The sequence below is a fragment of the Protobothrops mucrosquamatus genome, unplaced genomic scaffold (genome assembly GCF_001527695.2).
Source record: "Protobothrops mucrosquamatus isolate PMUCROS unplaced genomic scaffold, P.Mucros_1.0 scaffold2016, whole genome shotgun sequence".
NCBI lineage: Eukaryota > Metazoa > Chordata > Lepidosauria > Squamata > Viperidae > Protobothrops > Protobothrops mucrosquamatus.
The window spans coordinates 11324-36020 of record NW_015388127.1 but is presented as its reverse complement, the minus strand read 5'-3'; the positions used below and the strand labels follow the sequence as shown (position 1 = coordinate 36020).

The 24697-nt window shown below is 37.0% G+C and overlaps 1 protein-coding gene across 1 annotated transcript in view; it reads left to right on the top strand.

Annotated features, from left to right (window-relative positions):
- The window catches only part of ITGB6 (integrin subunit beta 6), a gene marked incomplete at its 3' end in the record, with an annotated part of 50784 nt that overhangs the window by 16952 nt on the left and 9135 nt on the right, over positions 1-24697 (top strand). Inside the window, exons 5-13 of the mRNA XM_015823852.1 lie at positions 381-546; positions 1164-1325; positions 2387-2482; positions 6303-6392; positions 8273-8407; positions 10794-11220; positions 13364-13586; positions 18503-18603; positions 22925-23044. Coding sequence (XP_015679338.1) covers positions 381-546; positions 1164-1325; positions 2387-2482; positions 6303-6392; positions 8273-8407; positions 10794-11220; positions 13364-13586; positions 18503-18603; positions 22925-23044 — 1520 coding nt within the window. The remainder of the gene's footprint in view (positions 1-380; positions 547-1163; positions 1326-2386; positions 2483-6302; positions 6393-8272; positions 8408-10793; positions 11221-13363; positions 13587-18502; positions 18604-22924; positions 23045-24697) is intronic.

Below are 24697 nucleotides of genomic sequence, written 5' to 3'. Positions count from 1 at the left end.
TATTTGTAAACTGTTTAGAGAGGACTGTAAAGCACTATGAAGCGGTATATAAGTCTAAATACTATTGCTATTTTAGGAAATAGTGGCTTCTCTGTAAGTAATGCTCCTCACCAAATGTCCTGTAAATTGTGCTTTATTTTGGAGCATCAATATATAATCAGTTGTCCTGGAAACAGTGGGTTCAAAATCCCATCACTCAGCTATAATGTACTGAACACATCTTCAGGGAGATACCAATCATATAAACGATAATTCATCTGAAGATCATATTGCTGAATACTGAAAAGAATAAAGGGCCATACCAAATGCACCTCAACCCTAAAGCTTTTTAATGTGACCTTCGTTGTTGTTTATAAACACATGAGCATTTTTCTTTACAGAAATTACGCATTTGAATGTTTGCCAACATTTGGATACAAGCATGTTCTCTCATTGACAAATGACTCAGAAAGATTCAATGAAATTGTGAAAAAGCAGAAAATCACTGCAAATTTAGATACTCCAGAAGGAGGATTTGATGCAATTATGCAGGCAACTGTTTGTAAGGTAAAGAAACTATATTTGTGTTTCATGTTGATTTGGGATAAACAAACTAGCTAAATTGCTAGCTTCACCTTAGATCAGAACATCCCATATGAAAGTACCTCACAATGTTCAAGAAGGGTTTAAAAACCTGGCTTTTCCTCCAACTCTTGGGTTAGGGTGGGTGCTAAGCTCCTTGTAGGATTTCATCTGTTTAAAGAATTACTTTTTGCAGATTATGTGAATTGTGTTTTTACTGTTTTCTCTAAAAGCTATATGCTGCCCAGAGTCTTATGGAGTTGAGCAGCCTTGTAAAGCCAATAAATAATATTCTGAATTGCTGATTCTGTATATAATTTATTATACTCTACCTCAAGTACTCAGACAATATAGTTGAGTTTAATTGCTCTGCAGTTTTACTGAGGAGTGGTATTTACTACTTCACCTCAGGCAGCAAAATCTTGTGGCTTGTCTCCAATAGTTCTTTTGAATACTAATTTTCAACCTTTTATAGAGTAGAACTTGGCATGTTTTTAATCATAAGATAAATCATATTTCATACTTCTACATGATACCAAAATATTGTATATATTGCTTTATCTCATATTCCCTGTCATCACTTATTAATGTTTTATTTGCAGGAAAAAATTGGCTGGAGAAATGATTCATTACATCTGTTAGTGTTTGTGAGTGATGCTGATTCTCATTTTGGGATGGATAGTAAATTAGCAGGAATAGTTATTCCAAATGATGGAAAATGCCATTTGGATCAACAGAATGAATACTCCATGTCAACTGTTTTGGTAATTGTGTCTTATTTTATTCCATCCTTTCCCATTCTCCAGTCTTGTACATTTCATCGTGTTAGAAATTACATTTATATAACTCCATCCATTATGCCTTTTAAAATATTCTAAAATGAACATAGAAAATATAATTTGTACAAGGCCATTTTCAGATGAATTAGAATAAAATTACCTTTTTATCACAGAACTCTATTTCATATAGGGTTAGGGACAACTCCTATTTGAAAACTATCCTACCCTACTTTAGGAGAATGGAAAGCAATAAAAAAATTTACTACCACAGGGACATTAATTTTCTAAATAAGAGGCATTCCAAATCTATTTTAAAAAGCATCATCTTGTTATATCAAATTGAGATGGCGTTTAACTCCATTCCTATATTATGAATTCTTAAAGTTGGGGATGTCCTATACTGTATTTCTTGCTCTATTTTTCTGATCCTTCAATACATACTCATTTACATACAAGCTCCACCGCTCAATGGTTTTCTCGGGGTTTTAAAGAATGTTTTAAAAACACAGTTTATTGTTTGATGAAGACCCCTCAACACAAGCCATTCCTTGCTCCAGTGTGGATGCTTATCCAAGTGTGATGGAGAAACTTTTCTTCACACAGTCTGTTTGAATGAGCACCTCACTCCCATCAAAGCTTTTTAATTTCATAATGAAGGTAAAATACACAATATGTAACAAAACAAAAACATCACCAAATAATCAGCAACTCGTTGAGCCTTATCCCACCACAAGGTGCCATTTCCTCAAAAGCAATAATGAAGATTCTATTCCATTCCCATTTTCTTAAACATGAATTTATGTTTTCCATAAAGGAAGAGTAGCCTTTGTTTAATTCCAGGGCTAATATTTTTCTCCTATCAAGGTGAAAAAAAAGGCATTATGGAGGATCTATGCTTTGATTAACCTACTGTGTTTTGTCTGCCCTCAATATGTGAGTCTTTCATCTGGCACTGTTCACGTGCTTACCGTGCGCTTGTAAGTTATTTTTAAACTTAAAGTTGATGTATCTGTGTTAAGACTGATTTTCCTTTTTGTTTTTCTCAGGAATATCCAACTTTAGGACAATTGAAAGAGAAAATTGTGCAAAACAACATTCTGCTAATTTTTGCAGTCACCAAGGAACAAGTTCATTTGTATCAGGTAAGATATCTAAATCTTCCTGGTTTTCACATTCTTCTTAGATTGCCCATTCAACATGGTGTCTGAAAAATGCTCTGGGGTGAAGAGACTGAGGTTATTTGAAGTTGGGCCATACCGTTTGTTACCTGAAATTCTAGAATTGCTGGGGCTGAACTGAACTCTTGGAAACTCCAGAAGGCTTGGCAGCACTGGCCACAGTCTTGTCCCAGTTGAGTTGCGGGGAAGGCCACCATCCTGGTGGATTGAGGAGCCAATGCCAAGGCTGGCACAACATGATCTCCATTTCAGCTAGTGACCCAGCCAGCCTGGACACTGTGGAGGTTTCTGCAATGGCCCTTGGTGTGGGTGCTTGGTTATGACACCATATCCGGATCCAGTAATACATCGTTTAGTGCCTATCTTCTGTTGTCCATCAAGAAATTTGGTTGGCTCTTTTTTTTTTTTACATTGAGGAGAGAACGTTGGACTGATATGGTCCCTGCCCACTCCTGAACTCCTGAACTCAGTAGTATGCTGGTAAATGTTTTAAAAGCAGGTCTGCCAGTTCCATTGCTGCCACTGGGCTGTGCTGCTAGCTGCAGAACAGTTGATTGGCTCACAAGGCACTCTAGCACAGCTTTGTTCTCAGTTGGCTTGAAAATAGGAGTAGGTCAAAGCAACAGGCAGGGGGGAGCTGGGGAAGGAGAGGCAGCATTACCACAAGAACTGTGTATTTCAGCTTCCTACTTTTTTTAATGTTATACAACACAGAGAGGCTTAAAGAGTTGAATGGCCTTCTAAGTCGAATAAATAAATATTAAGATGAAAGGGATGGATGGTAACCCAAAAATGTATTCAGTGTTCTAATCAGAAATGTTATTAGATTCAGAATCCTAATCTCATTGAAGTAGGATAAATTTAGCACGCGTGCAGGTACTTAATCTAATCCCACACTCAATGGTAGCAAACAAAGTGATAGAGCAGAAACACAAAAACAGCAGGGATTTTATTTTAAAAAGGGAAACAAACAAGCTATCCAAAGAAAGCAACAAAATGGGAGTTTTGAATATGAAAAAAACTGATTTAATGTTCCTGGGGAACAAAGAAAAACACCTGGGAATTCTGACAATAGAAATAATGTAATGTGAAACTGTTCATATAATAGTGGAAGTACAGAGAGATAGCAAAGGGTGTAGAATTCCAAAGAAAATGTGATGTTGTGATCAGTGAGTGGTGACTATCTCAAGATTAAATAATAGATAGAGAAAGCCAGAAAGTCCTTATCTAAGAATCTGTCCATCCGTCCTCCACCCACCCCCAGCCTTTCATCTCTTGAATGGACTGAATTTCCCTTAGTGTTCAATCATGCCCCAAACGCCTTTCAGAGAAAACTGTCAAACCACATTTGCCCCATTAATAATGCCATGTGCGGCTTACAGTACATTCCTATCCACATCTGTATGAAAGGAGTTTCTGTTGAGTTCAGTGAAACTTCAAGAAAAGTAGATATAATCTTGCAGCCTTATTTAAATCTCCTCAATCTCAAGGCACTGAATAAAATTCACTCAAATGTGGCTCCCAATGTAGATTTAATATAGCTAACAGGGGATGTATCATACAATTAATCTTGGGGCTCCTGGATTTTGTACTTTTAAAAGAATACTAGACAGCTCATTGATCCATTGGATCATCTTTTCAAAGATATTTTCTTACCTAAACCGAGAAACAGAATAGCTGTAGGTAGGCAAAAAGTTAGTGGGAATGGGAGTGACTTCCAGCTTCTTGTCGGCTTCCCCATTGAATTTCCTTGGGAAATCGGCAATCAACAATTGGAAAACAACCTTCATTATTTCTCCCTTATTATTTATAAAATGTATATGTCATTCATTTCACTATCCAGAGTGATTCTGGGCAGCTTACAATAGTGTAACAAAGGTCAGCATTGCCTTATGGAGTGCTTGAACAATTTAAAATATGTGCCTGGAGATCCCCAGAAAATGGTGCACTGAGCAGCAGGGCACTTTTTTCTCCCTGTCAACAAACAGCTGACTTTGCTGTCAAAGCCGGTTCTTTGGCAACACAGTCCTCAGATTTGAACGGGAGCAACTAGGAACAACCCACAGTGACCTTCAGACAACAGTGTACTTGCCTAGGTTTGCTGGAGGGCTGGGTCTCCTTCTTTTCCTGTCACTGTCTTTAGTATCACTTTTTGAAGCTTTGAAATGTAATTATTATTAGCCTGGTCGAACGCTGATGTGCTTTATATTCTCCTGCTGGTTTACAAATGTGAACTTTCTTTGGTAAACTTTGGAGTTTTAAAATACTTTCTCTTTCACCACAAGGAAGTTGGCAGTATAAGGCCTTTCTTCTTTGCAATGAAAAGGACTTGATTTGATTTATACTAGATTCTTACTCTAAGGATTTTGTACTTTACTAGTTTTTTAAAAGAACTCCATTGCTTCATTTTATTTTTGCATAAATCCTTGGGGTTTTTTTACTTTTAATTTTAAAAAAATGGGAATTTCCCCTTTTTCTTTCTTTTCCCCCCCTTTTTTCTTTATTCTCTGCTATGGGAATTCTTGTCTCAGCTTTTTCTGTGGTTACTTTGTTATGGAATATTTACTTTCTTTGTTCTGGGAAAGGAAGTGTTTACACCTCCTGTGAAAGCTTAACTAAAGTAACAATAAATTAAGGGTTTTGAATATTACATGTTATATAGATTCTACAATATTTCCAAAAAGAGGCATAACAAGAAGATGGAAATCAGATTAATTTTACATTAAAGCCTTTTTTGGAAACTTTTGAAAAAAGGTGTTCCTGATTACAAGCTTTAAATGAAAAATTTGATAAAAGCTGTCATGAATTCACCACAGTTTCAAATCATTATAAAGAAGATATCCAGATAGAAGCAACTGTAGTTAAATTAGCTATGTAATTGGATGGACTGGAAATTAATTCGCTGTTATCAGATTTGAAAGAGAAGGAAGCTGATGGAGTTTGTGGAATAAAGCTACTATATGCAACCAGAAGAGATATTCTGTTTCAATTTGTAGGAAAATTTACTAAACAACGATTGTTATGGAGATATTTTCAGTGGAGACCTCTGTTTGTGAGAAATGAGAAGCAGTTGTTCACAAAGGTCCCACTTATAATTAAAAAAAAAAGGATGATAAACTGGATTTTTTTTTTAACCATTAAGAATAAACCAATTTTATTTGATCCTGGATGGATCAGAGACAATGGTTATAGTGGGTTTATGGGAGATTAGAAGCTGCTTGTGGATTTTCTGTGAATTAAATACAATAATAGATTGTTAACAGAGGGCTTTGAAGTTTACCTTTGTTCTTGGAATTACCTGTTGATTGCTTTTTTATATAGTAGATAGATGATAGATCAAAACAGTTGATTGAGAATAGATTTCTAATCTTCTGGTATTTTTTAATGTTATGTAGTAATTTTGCAAATATAGAGGTAAAAGGAGTGATAAATTGTGAACTTGTTTTGCAAGGAGGGGAATAATTATTATTATCGATGAAACATATTTATTAGTATTCAACCAGGGAGATATTTTATGTGCATGTTTGACATTCTGTTTTATATACTTTTTTGTCTTTGTTGTTATTATCTATTCTTTTCTTTTTCCTTTTTTTGATTTTGTACTTTAATTTTGGAAATAAAATAAAAAATTATTGGGAAAAAAATACAAGTCCCTAAAATGAAGGGACTAACATTGATATTTTTACCAGAGGCCAAGATACATATTTATTTTTTACCATCTGTCAGGTGACCTTATATATTTGATCTTTTTTTCCTGAGGGATGGTTATAATTTTATTTTGCAGCAATATGCAGATCTTATTCCTGGAGCTACTGTTGGAAGACTACAGCATGATTCTGGAAATATCCTCCAGTTGATTATAGATGCATATAAGGTATGTAAAATTAATAAGAGTTGCCTTGTCGGGAAAATGGATGGCATATAAATTCAATAAATAAGATAACAACACAAGTAAAGTTTCATATTTTTGTAATTTGATGTAAGGAAATTAATTTGGATATAGCATTATTCCCTCTCTGAAATATTGGTTATCTCCAATGTTTCATTAGCAAATAAAAACTCAGACAAAGTCATAAAAATGTAAAGTATAGATTACAAGCATCGATCACTATGGCTTGTTTCAGGGATCATGGTTAGAAAAAAAGAGAGTCTTTCCTCTTCATAATATGTGATTTTAGCCAGATGCTCCACTAATGTAGTTTATTTACACAGCAATAAGTTTCTAATCCTATTTGTACACTACACATTTATCTCATGACTGCTTCAGCCTAGTCTTTTTAAAAATATGTTTTAGACCAGTTGGTTGAAAGCAGAAGAAAACAGATCTAGGCTGAATATTAGGAAGAATTTCCTGATGGTATGAGCTCTTAAATACGGGTGTGTAAAAATGTCAAATTTTAGAGAATGGCTGAATTTTCTGCTTTTCTTTAGAATATACTGATCAGAGGGTGGTCTGGCAGTTTGTTGAACTAAAAATATGATCCCAATTGTCCTTTGCATTCAAAAAAGAGATTCACTTAAAGTTCCTTAAGTGGTAGGGGTTTCCATTTTAAAATTGTTCCAGTGATGGAAGCATTTTAAAATTGTGGAAGAAATTCAAGAGGTTATTATTCACAGATGTGTTAACATGTAAATATTCCACAGAAAATAAGCACAAGAAGGAAGACTGAATTGTCAAAATATTTGTTGCACAGTCTTCTCATATTCCCTTCCAATCTGAGTCATAGATTTTAGCAAGCATATAAGTACACGCCTTGAGAAATCAAAAACTGTAAAGAACACTAATCAAATGTTTGAAGTCTTCAAAGTGTTCAAAGTTTACCCTATATAAAATCCAGACTGGCAGAAAATCAAATTATTAAAAAGAGCAAGACTGCTATTCCATTTTCTTTTACTAAGCAGTTAATGTTCAAAAGAATGCCAATGCATTCTACTCCTGCTTTGTTGAATAAACCAGAATTGGTGAGATTCACCCAAAATACCCATAAACTATGGTTTACAAAAAACAATATGTTCTCACACGGTCCTTGCCAAATAAGTCATATTTAGGCTTAGTACAGTTTGTGAAACCGTCCACTTTCTCACACATTTGCATGTGTTAGGAGCCTTTCTCAGCCTCTTGCCCTCCAAATGGTAATGAAGATTGTGGGTAATAGAAATTGTAGTCTAACACATCTGGAGGATACCAAGAAGACTGTTATAAGTATTGACAGTTTTTCTGAGGTTTATACAACATTTTAGGATGAATATTGGAGAATTTCATTTTCACTGTAGCTGTATATGTATATATTTTATCAGATGGTATAGATCAGACTATAACAATGGCAACTCATCACTATAAATAAAACCATTTGAAAGAAAAAAAAACAGAAAATAAAAAGAAAATATGGCTTAAAAACACAAGTCACTGAATCCAAAACAGTTGAACGCTGGTAAAATACCTGGAGATGCTTTTAAATTGATTGTTGTTCAACTCCAAACTATGTGCAGTTGAGCTCCCAGGGTGAAACTTCTGAAAAGGCATCTCCCATAAGCATCTCTGCTCCATTTTTAACAACAACAACAACAACAACAACAATAATAATAATAATAATAATTACATTTATATGCTACCTGACTGCTAGCAACTTTGAACTTACTTTCTTAGAGAAGATCTGGCAGAGCCAATCTTCAGATCCAGGAAGGGATGTTATCAGTTCTACAATTATCAGGCATTACTTTTCCAATGACATGGTGTCAACTATTGTGTCTAAGTCACTCAGGTCTGAGATAGAGCTGGAGGTGCTAGGGGACACAGCTGGATTAAAACTTGCTTTCACTGCCATCTGCAGCCATGGCTCTGCCTTTCCACACCAGAAGAAATGCTCTCATATTAAAGTGGGAGAACAGGTAAGTAAATTATGATTTCATCAGTGTAATTTCCCATTGCAAAGCCAATTGCAGTTGAGATCCCTAAATGGGATTTGGCATAAACCTGTGACCTGCTGAGTACTGTATTGGTAAACTACAACTCCCAGGATTCCCCTCTATTGGCTATCTTGAACAGGATTGCTAGGCACCAAAGTTCAACAACTTCTGAAAAACTACAAATTGCCTTCCATCCCTGTCTTAATATGGACTCCCAATTGGTATAAATTAGGGGCCAAGAGGCATGGCAAATATTGAGATACTGAAATGCATTTTCATTGAAGCAAGCCATCGGTTGGCAGGCTCAGGGCTTCTTCTATGTCTTGCATATTTCCTCCTAGAGCTCAAGTCAACATGTGTGATGCTTCGTTTTCCCTATGAATAACAGTTCTCCAAGGGAGGTTGGGCTAGGAGATAGTGCCTAACCATTGGGCTTCCATGGTTGAGAACAGGCTAGAGCCCAGGTCTCCCCAGTCCTACTCTAACACCTTAACCATTATACCACATGGATTTCCCCCTTATTTTGATCATATGGTCTGTAAAGAAAAGGGAGCAGGGCTGTAGATTACCTGCTAGTCAGCTGCTCCTTTCAAATCAGCTGGAATATCATGGTGGTGAACAGCCATTTTCCTTGGATGGAAGGTTTATTTTTGTTTATTTGATTAGATTTAGGCATCACATGACTCCAGATGACTCTGAGCAGCTCACAATTTAAATCAAATAATATAGAAAATATACAGTACAGTATAAACAAACAGAATAGCATCTGTCTGAACAATAGCCTATATACACTGAAACATATTTAAACAGGGAGGGCACACCTTGCCTGAGAGAACAACCAAGTTTTCAAGGCCTTTTGAAACATCATCAGAATGGGATCCTCATGAATCTTTGCTGGATCTCATTTCAGAGGGCAGATATCACAACAGAGAAGGTATGGTTCATGGGTCCTGATAGATAACATTGCTTAATCAATGTTAGTGGAAATTCTCCACTGCTTAGAAATGGGGTGGGGAGTTACTTTGCTTGTAGTTTTACTTTAAGGATTGCTTCACTTGAAGTTTCATGGAGGCAAAACAGGAATTCAGTTTGCCTACATCCAGTACGGTCACTTAAATTCAGGACTCTGGTAGCACTATTTCAATTAATCAAAATAGAGGTGGAAGGGACCTTGGAGATCTTCTAGTCCAATCCCCTGCTCAAGCAGAAAACCCTATACCATTTCAGACAGGTGGCTGTCCAGTCTTTTCTTAAAAACCTTCAGTGATGAAGCACCTACAACTTCTGAAGGCAAGCTGTTCCACTGGTTAATTGTTCTCACTGTTAGGAAATTTCTCCTTAGTACTAGATTGCTTCTCTCCTTGATCAGTTTCCATCCATTGTTTTTTGTCTTGCCCTCTGGTGCTTTGGAAAATAAGTTGGCCCCCTATCTTTTGTGGCAGCCCCTCAAATACTGGAATGCTGCTAGCATGTCACCCCTAGTCCTTCTTTTCTCTAGACTGGCCATTCCCAAATCCTGCAACCATTCTTCGTATGTTTTTGTCTCCAGGCCTTTAATCATCTTAGTTGCTCTTCTTTGCATTTTTTCAAAAGTTAGTAACCTGGTTGTTAAATGAATTTGATTTCCCCATTGACTTTGCTTGTCAGAAGGCCCCAAAAGGGGATCACATGACCTTGGGACACAGCAATGGTCATAAATATGAACCAGTTGCCAAGCAGCTGAATTTTGATCACGTGACCATAGGGATGCTTCAAAGATTGTAACTGTGAAAAATGGTCATGAATCACATTTTTCAGTGCTGCTGTAACTTTGAACGGTCGCTAAACAAACTGTTGTAAATTGAGGACGACCTGTACTAAGGATTTATAAAGTATTACTAATACTTTGTGTGATTCTGATTCTATGCCTTTATTTATATTTGTTTGTAACCAACAAATTTTATTAAAAGGCATAATTTTTCAGGAGCTACACCTCATCATCCTCATTCAAGTTTCCAGTGTCAGATGATTTCAGGGAAACCTATGGTTTATCTCCATATATTCAAAGCACTTACACTTCATATTTTATCCAGAAAAATTCCAATGAAGGTAAATAGGTCCCTGAGTTGATCTCACCTCCTGGAGACACATCTATGTTATTTTGTTGGCAGCAATACGGGAAGAGTTGCCTTCTTCCAGCTTTCAACTTCTCAGCTTTGAGATTTTGTGCTATAAAACAATATATCAAACATATCTACCCTATATTTCATGAATGGAGGCAGTTAATATTTCCAAGTTAGTTTATATTTAAATATTTACTTTGTGCTTTGTATGCTAAAATGATGATGGGTGTCTTTCACACGTGTGGTTTTTCCTCTCCGTTCTTTAGGTCACTTTCAATGTGACTTTAGGTTTGAGCCCTTCAGCTTGCAGTGAAGGGAGAAAGAAAGTCCTAATGAAGCCCACTGGTCTAAATGAAGCATTAGAGATTGAGATCCAGCCCGAATGCAGCTGTCATTGTCAGAAGGAAGTGGAGGTGAATAACTCCAAGTGCAACTACGGGAATGGTTCTTTCGAGTGTGGGGTATGTGTGTGTAACCCCGGCTACGTGGGTCCAGACTGTAAATGTAGCGAAAAAGAGACACTGAATACAGAGTCCTGTAAAAGTTTCCCAGAACAGATCTTGTGCAATGGAAGAGGTGACTGCTATTGTGGACAATGTATTTGCCACCTTTCAGCATATGGACATATATATGGGCCATACTGTGAATGCGATGATTTCTCTTGTGACAGACTTAGAGGGCAGGTCTGTGGAGGTAAGTCTGCTCTAAATTGTATTTTCCTTGTAACTACATAATAAGCATACAGTAAGGTATTGAAAGTGTGTATATATTATGCAATTGTGTGTATCATGTACAAATGCATGTGGACATGCAGAAGACAGTCTTGATTAAATGGATTGTTTCAGGGAATGGGAGTTCATGTTTCTGAAAAGTCTGATAATCAGAAAGCATATCATTCACACCTTACATACATCATTACACAAATAACCTAATTTGATGTAAGTGTAACCCAGTTTAACATAAATTTAAGTACCTCATATGGACTCTTCCACATGCAATGGGCTTTTGGGGGAGTCATTTGGAGATGATGTACAGATGGAAATTTGGGCTATTCTACCATAAAGTCCACTAAATAAGGATCCATTAAATCATTGTGTTAATATGTGTATGTGTTTGTGGAAGGGCCACTATGAAATTCCTCAGCATATTTCTTTTGAATTATAATACATTTTTTTTAAAAATCAAGAAATGCACTTCTTCATTTTGCTTTTAAACATTTCCAGATGAATCAGGATTGCTTGTTTTATTGTAAATATTTATTGTTTTAAATATTATATTTAAAATGATGTACGTAAGGTGTGAAGGAAAGGCAACATTCAAAGATCTAAACCTTCCAATAGACAATATGTTAATGTTTTTTTTTTCTATTGGAAACCATGAAGTATTGTTTGATTTATATTCTTAAGGAAAGCTTTTCTAAATTTAGTCTCCCTTCACCTATCTGTAAATAAAGTGCACAGAATCTAGCAGAATTTATTTCTGGATAAACATTATGACAAAATAATAATACAACCCATCTTTCTGTGGAATGTATAGGAATATGCCATCATTACAGTGACAGAATACTGTATTCAAATCTTTTCCAAGGGGAGGAATTAAAATACAGGAGGGGTAGAAAGGTCATTGGGAAGAGAATATAAAATGCATTTGTGCATTGCTAAGTAATTTGCAAAATATATTTGGATATGTTGGCTGAATTGAGGATTAGGGATTGAACCTTAGTATCCTCTTTTCTCATGTCAGCTCCAAACACATTTCTCTTGTGGCACTTTGCTGGTAGTGTTATACAACTACTCCACAAGAAACAAAAGCATTTGTGCAGATTTCTTTTGGAAGATCCGAAGTTCTCTGAAGGTTGCGGAATTTCGTTATTCTAAATAAAGCAATCACATGAGTTAGTCTGTAAGCTGTGGGAAAGATCTTAGCTAGCACCAAAGACAGATGTACCTGAGGTTGGTAGACGGGCTGAAATATAATTCCCTCTATACTGTTAAAATTGCTCACAGTATAAAGCTAAACATCATTGGCTATTTTAGCCAATGATGTTTGGAAGGCAAAAGATTGTGAAAGGCTATTTCAGTGAGGCAATGAAACATGGTGAGTTCTCTGTTTGGAATAAACAGTTACGTTTTATTTTCATTCTGTAACTTACTATCTTAGGTGATCTATCTATCTATCTATCTATCTATCTATCTATCTATCTATCTATCTATCTATCTATCTATCTATCTATCTATCTATCTAACTACTGTATCTATCATCTATCTAGTCTATGATCTATTTCTATCTATATCTATCATCTATTTCTAAGTCATCTATTTCTATATCTATATTTCTATCATCTATTTTTATCTTATCTATTTCTATCTATATTTCTATCTCAATTTCTTTCTATATCCTCTGTCATCTGATCTATTATCTATATATCATCTATCTAGCCATCTATCTCATATATTTCTTTTCTTCTTTCTCTATCTATCTATCTATCTATCTATCTATCTATCTATCTATCTATCTATCTATCTATCTATCATCTATATTTATCTACCTACCTACTTACCTACCTACCTGATGAGATGTCTGTCATGCTTTCTACCAATAAAGCACTGTAGGGTTTGAAACTCAACAGCTGGCTCCCTACTTCATGATTCTATGTAGGTCCTAACAAAGAACTTTAATATGGTACCTAGTTGGAAGGTTTCTTTCCAATTATATAAAATAATGTCTTCATACAACATTCTACAGAGGATTGCTGGCAATTTTCAAGGATTAGGAAGCAAAGGCAAAGATGGAAGCATTTGAAGTAGGGTTGACTTCCCTCTTTTTTTTTTCTTAGGTAATGGGGATTGTGACTGTGGTCAATGCATTTGCCACCAGGGCTGGACAGGTGAATACTGTAACTGTACCACAGATACCGAGAGTTGTATTTCTAATGATGGCATCATCTGCAGTGGGAGAGGCAAATGTGTGTGTGGGAAATGTATATGCACAAATCCTGGGGTTTCGGGCAACGTCTGTGAAAAACACCCTACATATGATGATCCTTGCAACTCTAAATGGTAAGCTGTTTCTTTGAGTATGATTAGAAAAGTCTATTTTTGTCATATATCTAAATGTACAATAGGTTTTCAGAGGAACTGAACATTCTTCACTATTTCTATTGGTAATTGTGTATTCCCTATTCCATTAAACCCTAATACATTTTGTATTCCTTTCATTATACTACATGCTCTCTTATCTATACATTTAATACATTTGTGTTTATTTACAATAATTTCATGCTGAGGTTCACGTTAATCGTTTTCTTCCTCAATTAGGGTGATTTGACCCTGAAAGGATACTGTAATCTGAGGAATTCCAATGAGGTTGGTTATTAGTGTAAATGTCCAATAATGCATAAGTATTGTGTCGGAAAATGAGAAGTGGTGTAAAGCAGCAGTGTGTATAACCTAACTCCCCAAGCCCATATACACCTATCAAACCTTGGTTATAAATACTAGAGACCTTCCAAATATTGCTGCTAAACTGTAATTTTTAATATTCCTCTCTTTGAACTTCAGCTTTGACATGCTAATCATGTATAACTCTCAGCCTGAAAAATATGGCTGGAGAACATCCTGTCACCTGCTACTTATTCAGCAAGAGGGTGTTTTACTTCTTTCTCATACTGGGATTGGCTTCCTCTCCCTTTGTAGACTTTCTAAAACAGTGGTTCTCAACCTTTTTAATGCCGCGACCCCCAACCAGTCGTAAGTTGAGGACTAAACCGGACGTAAGTCGAGGACTAAACCGGTCGTAAGTCGAGGACTAAACCGGTCGTAAGTCGAGGACTACCCAACCGGTCGTTAGTTGAGGACTTTCCCTGCCCGGGAGCACCGCGCATGCGTGGTTCCGTCCCCTGCGCCGGCCGAGGCGTAGCTGGCAAGCGGCAGAGACGGAGCAGGCCGACCACCAGCTGGCCCAGCCCAAGGGAGGTAAGGCACCCGCCGGAAAAGGGGGAAAAAATGGCGGACAGCCTTGCTTGGCGACCCCCGTGAAATGGTCGATTGACCCCAAATGGGGTCGCGACCCATAGGTTGAGAACCGCTGTTCTAAAAAGAACAAACACAACCCAAGAAGACCTGATGCTTGAGGTCAGAGGAGGATCCACCCCCTCCTGCTGTCTTCATCCATGAGGACTTCCCACCTGTTCTTTCTCCAGCAATAGGCAGGTGCCCAGCCACTTAATTCTGAGGCCCCTTCAAAGTATGCTAGGGTAACAAATGGCTGCACAAGAAGCCCAAAACTTAGACCCATTGAAGCAACTACTCTGATAAGCAGCAGTAAAATGAATGGGGTATGGGCCAATTTGCTGCAGTCTGTTGCCCAAAGTAGCCTTCAGAAAGGCTTATTCTGTTGTTGCTTTGTCCCATGTCACCAGAGGTCTTTTTATGATGAAGATAATGACATCAGTAGGGTATTTTAATCTTTCTCTCTAAGGCAGTCCTACAGTACTTGCTTTCTTCAAATGCTCTTTAAAAGCTTTGTTTTATTGTTGCTGTGAACTATGAAAAGGGTTAGTAATTTCATTTTCTCTATGTTAGCAGTTTGATTGCTAGTTACATCCATGATCTAACTGTTATTACTGATTTCACTTGATGTTTTTCCTCAGTGAAGTATGAGGAATTGAACCTGGGTCCTTCTTGATTTATCATTAGCTTCCTTATTCTCTGTGTACATTCCCAGGAAAGTTTTTTATTCCCAGTTTGCCAAATTCATAATAATAATAAATCAGACTAACTTTCTTAAATCTGTCTGAACTTTACATTCTCCATCTACATCAGTGATGGCGAACCTTTTAGAGACCGAGTACCCAAACTGCAACCCAAAATCCACTTATGCATCGTCGAGTGCTGGCTGGGTGTGGCCCATTGGCTGGGTGTGGCCAATTGGGTGGGCGTGGCCAATTGGGTGGGCGTGGCTGCGGTAGTAACGGCAGACTGGGACTAAAAAGTTCAATCAATCAATTCCAACTTTGCAAGATCTTTTTTTTCCCCGCAAGAAGTTGAAATTGATTGATTGAACCTTTTTTTTTTTTTTGCACATGATGGCGGAGGCCTAAAGCGAAAAGGTTTTATAAAACCCAGCTGAAGGCCTAGGACTGGGGCGACGACCTGTGTGCCCACAGAGAGGGCTCTGAGTGCCGCCTCTGGCACCCGTGCCATAGGTTCGCCACCACTGATCTATATCCAAACTGTTTCCCCCCCAAAACATCCGGCAGCATTGGGAACATTTCCTGATACAATTTCAGATATCTCTTTCTGTTCAAGCTGAGAGGAAGTTGCCTGGCAGTTGTTTTATAAATAAAGGCAGTTGTTAAATCAAAACCACAGACAAATTTCAATTACCCATTTTACATCTTAACTATATTGCTAAACACCAGCCAGTGCTACTACAATGTTGTAGCTTGATTTGCAAAACCATGGCAATGCCAGACATCAGGATACTTTCCAGGCACATTATAGTCAGCCAGGTTTGTGAGGCACATTTGCTAGTACAGCTGCTGATTATTTATTTATATATCACATTTAGAAACCTCCCATCTCCCTCACAGAGTGACTCTGGGTGGTATACATGTTGTGGAAGTGAGAGGATTGTGCTGTCCTCTTTGACCTCCAGCTGATATGACTGTTAGTCATTTCTGAGACTGGCTGTGGGAGAATAACTTTGGCTCACTTTCTGTTCTTTTTTCTTTTTTTCAACCAGAAAGCTCAGACTTAGCTCCAACCTCAGTTGGCTCATTAATTAAACTTTTTGACCAGCTTGTGTGGGTATTGGATCAATTCAGGGATTTTTATTACTGCTCAAATAATTCAGCTGATTTACATATCTGAAAATCATGTAGTGTACCAATCGATTTAAAAACATTAATATATCAATTTTAACTTCTAAGATATTAAGTTTCCTCTTTAGTCTGCGCCAAATCACAAATATGCCATGGTTATTGGGGTTTTTTTCTGTCATGTTGCCTTCTTCTCATCCCCAGCTCATACTGTAGAAGGTTAAAGTCATCTTAAACTGTTCCATTTTTAAAATAGTCTTTTCCCTCTTCTACTGAATCTAAATACACTCTGGCATGCTTCCTCGATCAATAACTTGCTGACACAGCTGTGGGCTCTGGCATATAATTTTCTATTAAACATTTTGATTTCAGTATTAAAAGCTAATGCAAACTAAATTAAAGAAAAAAACAATAGCAAGAGAGAATAAAAAGTGGAAGGAAGAAAGAATATGATAAAGAAAAAGAAATATATAAAGAAGTGACTTCCAACCTTAATTACAAGTATAGACAAATTCAGTAACTTTTTATAAGTTACTAATTGGTAGTAGTAGTAACTGTGAGAGGGACCTCGGAGTCCTAGTGGACAATCACCTAAATATGAGCCAGCAGTGTGCTGCAGCTGCCAAAAAGGCCAACACAGTGCTAGGCTGCATTAACAGAGGGATAGAATCAAGATCACGTGAAGTGTTAATACCACTTTACAATGCCTTGGTAAGGCCACACTTGGAATACTGCATCCAATTTNGAGAAGGACGAGAGAGGACATGATAGCAGTGTTCCAATATCTCAGGGGTTGCCATAAAGAAGAGGGAGTCAAGCTATTTTCCAAAGCGCCTGGAGGCAGGACAAGAAGCAACGGGTGGAAACTAATCAAGGAGAGAAGCAATCTAGAACTAAGGAGAAACTTCCTGACAGTGAGAACAATTAACCAGTGGAACAACCTGTCTCCAGAAGCGGTGAATGCTCCAACACTGGAAGTTTTTAAGAAGAGACTGGACAGCCATTTGTCCGAAATGGTATAGGGTTTCCTGCCTGAGCAGGGGATTGGACTAGATGACCTTCAAGGTCCCTTCCAACTTTACTATTATTATTATTATTATTATTATTATTATTATTATTATTATTATTATTATTATCTATTGTTCCATATCCCATCCCTTATCTATAAAACAAATCCATAAAACATCAGCTTTTGAATCCTGGTGTCATCAAAATTTCTGTAAAGAATTCACAAAACTTTGCAGAGAAAGCTTTATTTTAACCTTATTCAAAGTAATCAACTTTATATTCTTTCCTTTTACTTCTAAAAGTCTTAAACATTAGTTCATTCAAATACTGTTGTAAAATTTGATTTTTTTCAATTTTTCTTTATCCCATCACGAAGACATCTTCAAGGATTTAATATGCCTCTTTGTAGAGCAATAAGAAACCATTTTCCAGGTCACTCTCTTTGTTTATTATTTGTATTCTCCCTTTCATTTTTAAAACTTCAGCCAATTTATTTTGTATATCCAATAAAACATCCTTTCCCAAATCATTTTCTTGGCCTGTCCTTTGTAATTCTACCTTCTGTACTTTCTATACCTTGTCAAACAAAATTTGCTCTACACCTGTCACTCCTTCATTACCACCTGTTGGATATAGTTTATCCATAGAATCAGATATTACTATTGACACTTTTGGCACTGTAGCTACTAAATTGTAGCTCCATCCTTCAATAATCTCCTTTGATATTTCCAATGTTATGATGGTTTATATCATTTGATATATCCAAGTTAATCAACACAAAGGCAGACTTGCATTTTTCTTCTTCTTCTTAGAATCTCTAGACCCCTCCAGTGTCCAGCTTCTAAAATTGTAAAACTTGCTCATCATTGTTATGAGCCTAGATAACCAAAATAATTCTCATGGTTCCCATGAGAAGCTATTTTTTATCTGGTAAGCATCCAAAGAGAAAAAAGGGATAAGAGTTATTTTTACCACCAGATTTTTTTTTTATTTCCTTTTCTGTGTGGTACATTCTAAATGCTGAGAATTACTTATTCATTACTGCAGATATTTCATAAGGTACTTAAAAAATGGTGGCTGTGTATGTATTCACTTTTTATTCTTAATGCAAAGGAGATTGATAAATCATTGCACCATCTTTCTCAGGAGCTGTGTGGAATGTTATCTAGCTTCTGCTGATCTACCGCATCAGGAAGACTGCACTGAAAAATGTAAATTGGTTGACGCAATGATCAGTCATGATGAAGGTCTGTACTTTATTGCTTCGTTATTATTAGGTGTAGCAATAGGTTTACTAGGTCTTGCAGCTTGCATGGGATGTGTGTGTGTGTGTGTGGTGTGTGCATAGGTTATATGATTATATGTATATTTTCAATTGTCCCTCTTGGAAATTTTTCAATAGCATTAGGCTAAAGCTACTCAGGGTCAGGGCTCCAATATTGCATTTGCTTGTCTGTTTGCTGATGCTCTTTTGTGATTTATTTGCAATTTATCACAATGAAAGTGAAGATGTAATGGCTTCAGTGCTGTCTACTCTCTTCAGTCTGCCTTACAAAAGATGACAAGACTGACAATTGAGGGTTTTTTTTAATTAACTGTGTTGATAAGATAAAATAGGGTCCTCCACACCTGAGACAACAGAGTAGGAATAGATATCCAAGGATGGATTACATACTAAGTACAGCTGAATAGCTGAAAAAATAACAAGAATCAGCAACTGTGTTCAGAATACATTTGCATCACGTAGTTGCACTACTCTTCCTAATAATCAGTCTGGTCCTGTTTTTTTCCTATCTCTGTGCTATGAACATCCTTGGCTGTGAAGAGTTACTAAAGGGAGAAGTACATAGAAAACTCAGTTCAACATAAAAGATGAGAAAGAAGCTATTACATCTACTCTTACTTGCTCTTCCTCCCTTTCAATCTCCCTTTACTGGCTGATCCTCAGGATTTTATTTCCATGTTTCAAACGGTAAATATTTCTTCTCAGCATCCCAGATTGACCAGAATTCACCTGGGTATTAGTGAGAAAGAAAAAGGGAACAAAGCAAATTTTCATTATTTGTGTGTGTCTGTGTGTGTGTCTGTGTGTGTGTGTGTGTGTGTATTTATTGATATATATTTCTAAACCACCTAAACAGTTGAAACTCTCCCACAATGTGAAAGTCAAAACCATTAAATGTAAGAATAAGAAAAATAAATAATACAAATTAAAAGATGCACAGAATGAAATCAGAATACATGGCAATAGCAGTTTTATGTATGCCTTTGATGCCCAACAAACACACTATCAAGCCAAAGTCTCAGGGCTAGCTACCCTACTTGAATTATTCCATTGGGGGCATCTAGAGGTTGTCTCAGAAGTTATCTTTGGCATAAGTGTTACATTTCTTGCAATAGATTCCCAGATAGAAATGCAAAGGAAATAAACCAGGAATGGACATTTACTAGCGAGCCATTTTAACACAGGGGGGAAATATGAGAAGAGGATATAGATTTTTAATTCAGGGAAAATATAAATATAGGAATCGGCCTTAATAATCCGAGACTGTCTGTGGCTTTCACTTTCTTGTGTAATAAAAAAGATCCAATTCAGCCACGATGTGCTGAGTTTGGAAAGTTTCAGCTAAGTCAGCCTCTCCTCTGGGGAGATGGACATTGAGGCTTTGCCTAGGAAAGAGATAAGCTGCCCTTATTTATCTGACCACACAGATTGAAAGATCCTCTTGGTTCCAATCTACATGACAGCTGCTTTTTTAAAAATGTAATCTAGTTCTGGTGCCAGCAGCCATAACAGCCAGCCATTCAGTAAATCTTAATCCAAACACACTGAACTGCTTTAATATCCTGAGGCTATTGTGTTTTATAGTGTACAAAAAGATTCCGGTATTGTGTTCCACTGTCGCTTAAGTTATCTAGTGACAGCCTCCTTAAAAATGATGTTCCATGGTACCTGAAATAGATGGGTTTTATAATATACATCTTTGTTATATTGTATATAATATAATACCTCCAAATTAGATGTTTGCCTACTCTCTTGAGATCCTTCACAATTTAAGGGGCATTTCAAATTATGTAAGCTAAATTCCTCATTATATTAATGATGTCAATAGAGATTCCCAGACAAATATGACCTTAAGCTGCCAATCAAGAAATATAATTCTCTAAATCAGAGGTCCCCAACCTTTTGGGCACCAGGGACCAGTTACGTGGAGAGAGGTTTTTCCACGGACCAAAGGGGGCGTGGTTTTGTGTGCTGCCTGCATCCTTTGGATGGGGCTTTATTTGTTTGTGTGGACCAGTTGCTGGCATGCCACGGCCTGGTACTGGTCGATAGACTGGGGGGTTGGGTACCCCTGCTCTAAATTATCTAAATGATGAGAAAAAGGAGAACTTTTTATTGCTATGTGAGATCACTATGAACACTAAAGGTAACTGTAGTGGTTGATCACAGGCAAAACAATCAAAATTGCTATCCACACTCTGCAGACATGAGCTCACTTTTAATTCAGACAGATATAATAATGTGCAACATCCAAATCAGTTGCTAGACCAACTGCAACTTGGCACTGATTGCCACAAATTGCTAAGAGCATAGCAAAGCATCATTTCAAAAATGGAAACAACCCCAAAATATATGCATTCTGTTGTGTTGGTATGTAAATTTTTAAATAGGGTGGGTGTGACAAAAAGTATTATTTTAGAACTTGAGAATATTTGGAAAAACAGAAACTGCTTGGTGTAAAATAACCTTGTGAGTGTTTATATGACCTGCATATCATGTTATATACCTGTTACAGGATATTACTCTCAATTATTTAATTGGATCAGCATAATTTATAAACAGAAAAAACTAGTGTGAAGAGAATAAACACAAGGTAGCCTGACGTTGCTAAAGCAATGAAGTAAAGTCTTCTGGTTTTTTTAAGTTATCTTTTTAAAAAATGGTTTTACTTCTGGTATTAGAAAACATCTGCATGTTTTGTTTCACAGGACTATCATACTACCTCTTCCAGAAAAACTGGTGGAGGTGGGGGGGAGTCTTTAGAATAGCTTAGAAAAAATCCTTTCCCCTGGGGAAATACCATTTTAAAAAGGAGGGGGGGAATTAAACAACTGTTTCCTATTCATTTCTCCAAAAACATATCCTGCTTACTTTAATAAAATGTCTATATGGTTGATAACTTCGATGAAAGCTTATTCTGAAAAATATATATAATGTAGGTATAGGCAATGAGAACAATGCCATATATTATAAAAATACAGATAAGCTACGGTGCAATGTGAAACTTACAAATCACTTTATTTGGAATGGCTCCCCATAGAATCCTTTTTCTAACATGGCTATAGATTTCACAGGAAATTCAGAAACAATTATTATTATTTTGAGTAATATTGATGAGACATGGAGCCTCTAGTATTATTGGCCTAGGGGTCTACATTTTCAGATTTCCTTCTTATTTATGTTGTCTGCTCCCTCATGCATATTCCACCTTTTTTAAGCTGCTTGAATAAACATCAAAAGAATTGTGCCTGAGGAAATTTAGATGAAAGCATTGATTACTGTACTGGGAATACCTTACATATTATCTATTCTATGTTACCTTGAGGTGCATTCCTTATTCCTCTCGTGATTTCTTTTTAGTTATTAGACATGTGTACATGATGCTATTTTTTTAACAGCATTCTGTCAGCAATAAATGGCATTCCTCTTGAAAAGGATTAGTATCTTTATAAGGGAATATCCTGTACACTGAAACATCATCTAGACATTCTGATAGTAGCGAAAAGATAAAGACATCATGTTTACTCTAATGAAGTTTATATGTAGTCCTCAACTTATGACCACAATTGGCATATTTGCAAAGTGAGACATTTGTTAAGTTAGTTTTCCCCCCCATTTTACGGCCTTTCTTGCCACAATTGTTAAGTGAACCAGTGCAATTGTTAAGTTAGTAACAGTTGTGAAGTGAATCTAGCTTCCCCATTGACTTTGCTTGTCAGAAGGTCACATAAGGTGATCACACAGGACCCCGGGACACTGCAACCATCATAAATACGAGTTGATTGCCAAGCGTCTGCATTTGGGTCATGTGACTATGGCAATGCTGCAATGGTTGTAAGTATGAAAAATGGTCATAAATCACTTTTTTCAGTGCTGCTGTAATTTTGAACAGTCACTAAATGAATTGTTGTAAGTCAAGTAGTACCTGTACTATATTCCCCTGATAGCTTTTGCAGCTTCCTTAGAAATATTTCCAGTTCAATAAATTTCCCATATTTGACCACCTTGATGGTCATTCTTTATCAACTTGATGGTCCACATAGACTGACAACACCTGGCCTCCTCATCTGAGCAATGCAAAGAGTAACAACAACAACAAAAAAACCCCAAGGAAACCCCCTCCAACAGTAGAACAATTATTTGCAAATCTTTTAGTATATTTCCACTTTTGTTTCTTAGTGCCTGTTAAAAAATAACCTGATGTTAGAAACTGTTTAATCTTCGTAAGAACTGCTTGATATGTCTCTCTCTGAATCGTAAAATGGGTTTTTCCTTATCCTCAGATATTATGGAAGACAAATGGATTCGTTGTGTGTTACAAGGGAAAAATGAATCTATTATCACATTTCAGATGACAGCTAATGAACAGGGAAAAGTCATCATTCACAACATAAAGCAAAATGGTAAGACCTTTAATCTTGGTAAGCTAAGAAATTTTGATGTACTTGAATCTATATCAGTGATGGCGAACCTTTTAGAGACCGAGTGCCCAAACTGCAACCCAAAACCCACTTATGCATCGTCGAGTGCTGGGTGGGGGTGGCCCATTGGGTGGGTGTGGCCCATTGGGTGGGTGTGGCCCATTGGGTGGGCGTGGCTGCAGTAGTAACGGCAGACTGGGTGGGACTAAAAAGTTCAATCAATCAATTCCAACTTTGCAAGATCTTTTTTTTCCCTGCAAGAAGTTGAAATTGATTGATTGAACCTTATTTTTTTTTTGCACATGATGGCGGAGGCCTAAAGCGAAAAGGTTTTATAAAACCCAGCTGAAGGCCTAGGACTGGGGCGACGACCTGTGTACCCACAGAGAGGGCTCTGAGTGCCGCCTCTGGCACCCGTGCCATAGGTTCGCCACCACTGATCTATATCCTCCTAATGTATATCTAGTTCTAAAAAGGGCTGTTTCAGAAATATGGTTTAGGATGGCAGTTATAGAAAAAGATTGTCCCACCTAAAGATAGTCTTCAACTTATGACAATGGAGCCCAAAATTTCTGCTGCTAAGCAAGACAATTGTTAAGTGAATTTTGCTCCTTTTAATGACCTTTCTTGCCACAGTTGTTAAGTGAATCACAGCAGTTGTTAAGTTGGTAACGCAGTTGTAACGTGAATCTGGCTTCCCCATTGACTTTGCTTGTCAGAAGATCACAAAAGGTGATCACATGACCCTGGGACACTGCAATGCTCATAAATATGAGCCAGTTGCCCAGCATCCAACTATTGATCACCTGTTTATGGGGATGCTGCAGCAGTCCTAAGTGTAAAAAGCAGTCATAAGTCACTTTTTTCAGTGCTGTTGTAACTTTGAACAGTCACTAAATGAAAGATTGTAAGTCAAGGACTACCTGTACCCCTTTCCTGAAAGTTTTTCTACAGAATATTAAGTCTCTGTACCTATGTTTCATTTAATATTGTTAAGAGAGTTTGGGCACATAAAGTTCAAGATTGATGAGCAAATTCCTTCTACAGTATCTTTCTGCTTATGGCTCCCAGATTCTAAAACAAAATATTTTAATAAAATAAAATGTGAGAAGTAGCTTGCCTTCTAAAGCAGTCTTTTTCTTGTGGTCATTCATAAATATGGCAAAATAAAGGAGAATAGGAACATGGTAGTCAATGCTGAGCTATTGTATGTTCAATCTTTCATTTGTTCTAGATCTCCCAAAGGCTGGCCCACTTACTTTTTATGTGTGAGTGATTTATATATAACTCATCCCTCCCTAGATGAATAATAATAATAATAATAATAATAATAATAATAATAATAATAATAATAATAAAGTTGGAAGGGACCTTGGAGGTCATCGAGTCCAACCCCCTGCTCAGGCAGGAACCCTACACCATTTCAGACAAACAGCTGTCCAGTCTCTTCTTAAAAACTTCCAGTGTTGGAGCATTCACCGCTTCTGGAGGCAGGTTGTTCCATTGGTTAATTGTTCTAACTGTCAGGAAGTTTCTCCTTAGTTCTAGGTTGCTTCTCTCCTTGATCAGTTTCCACCCGTTGCTTCTCGTCCTGCCTTCAGGCGCCTTGGTGAATAGCTTGACTCCCTCTTCTTT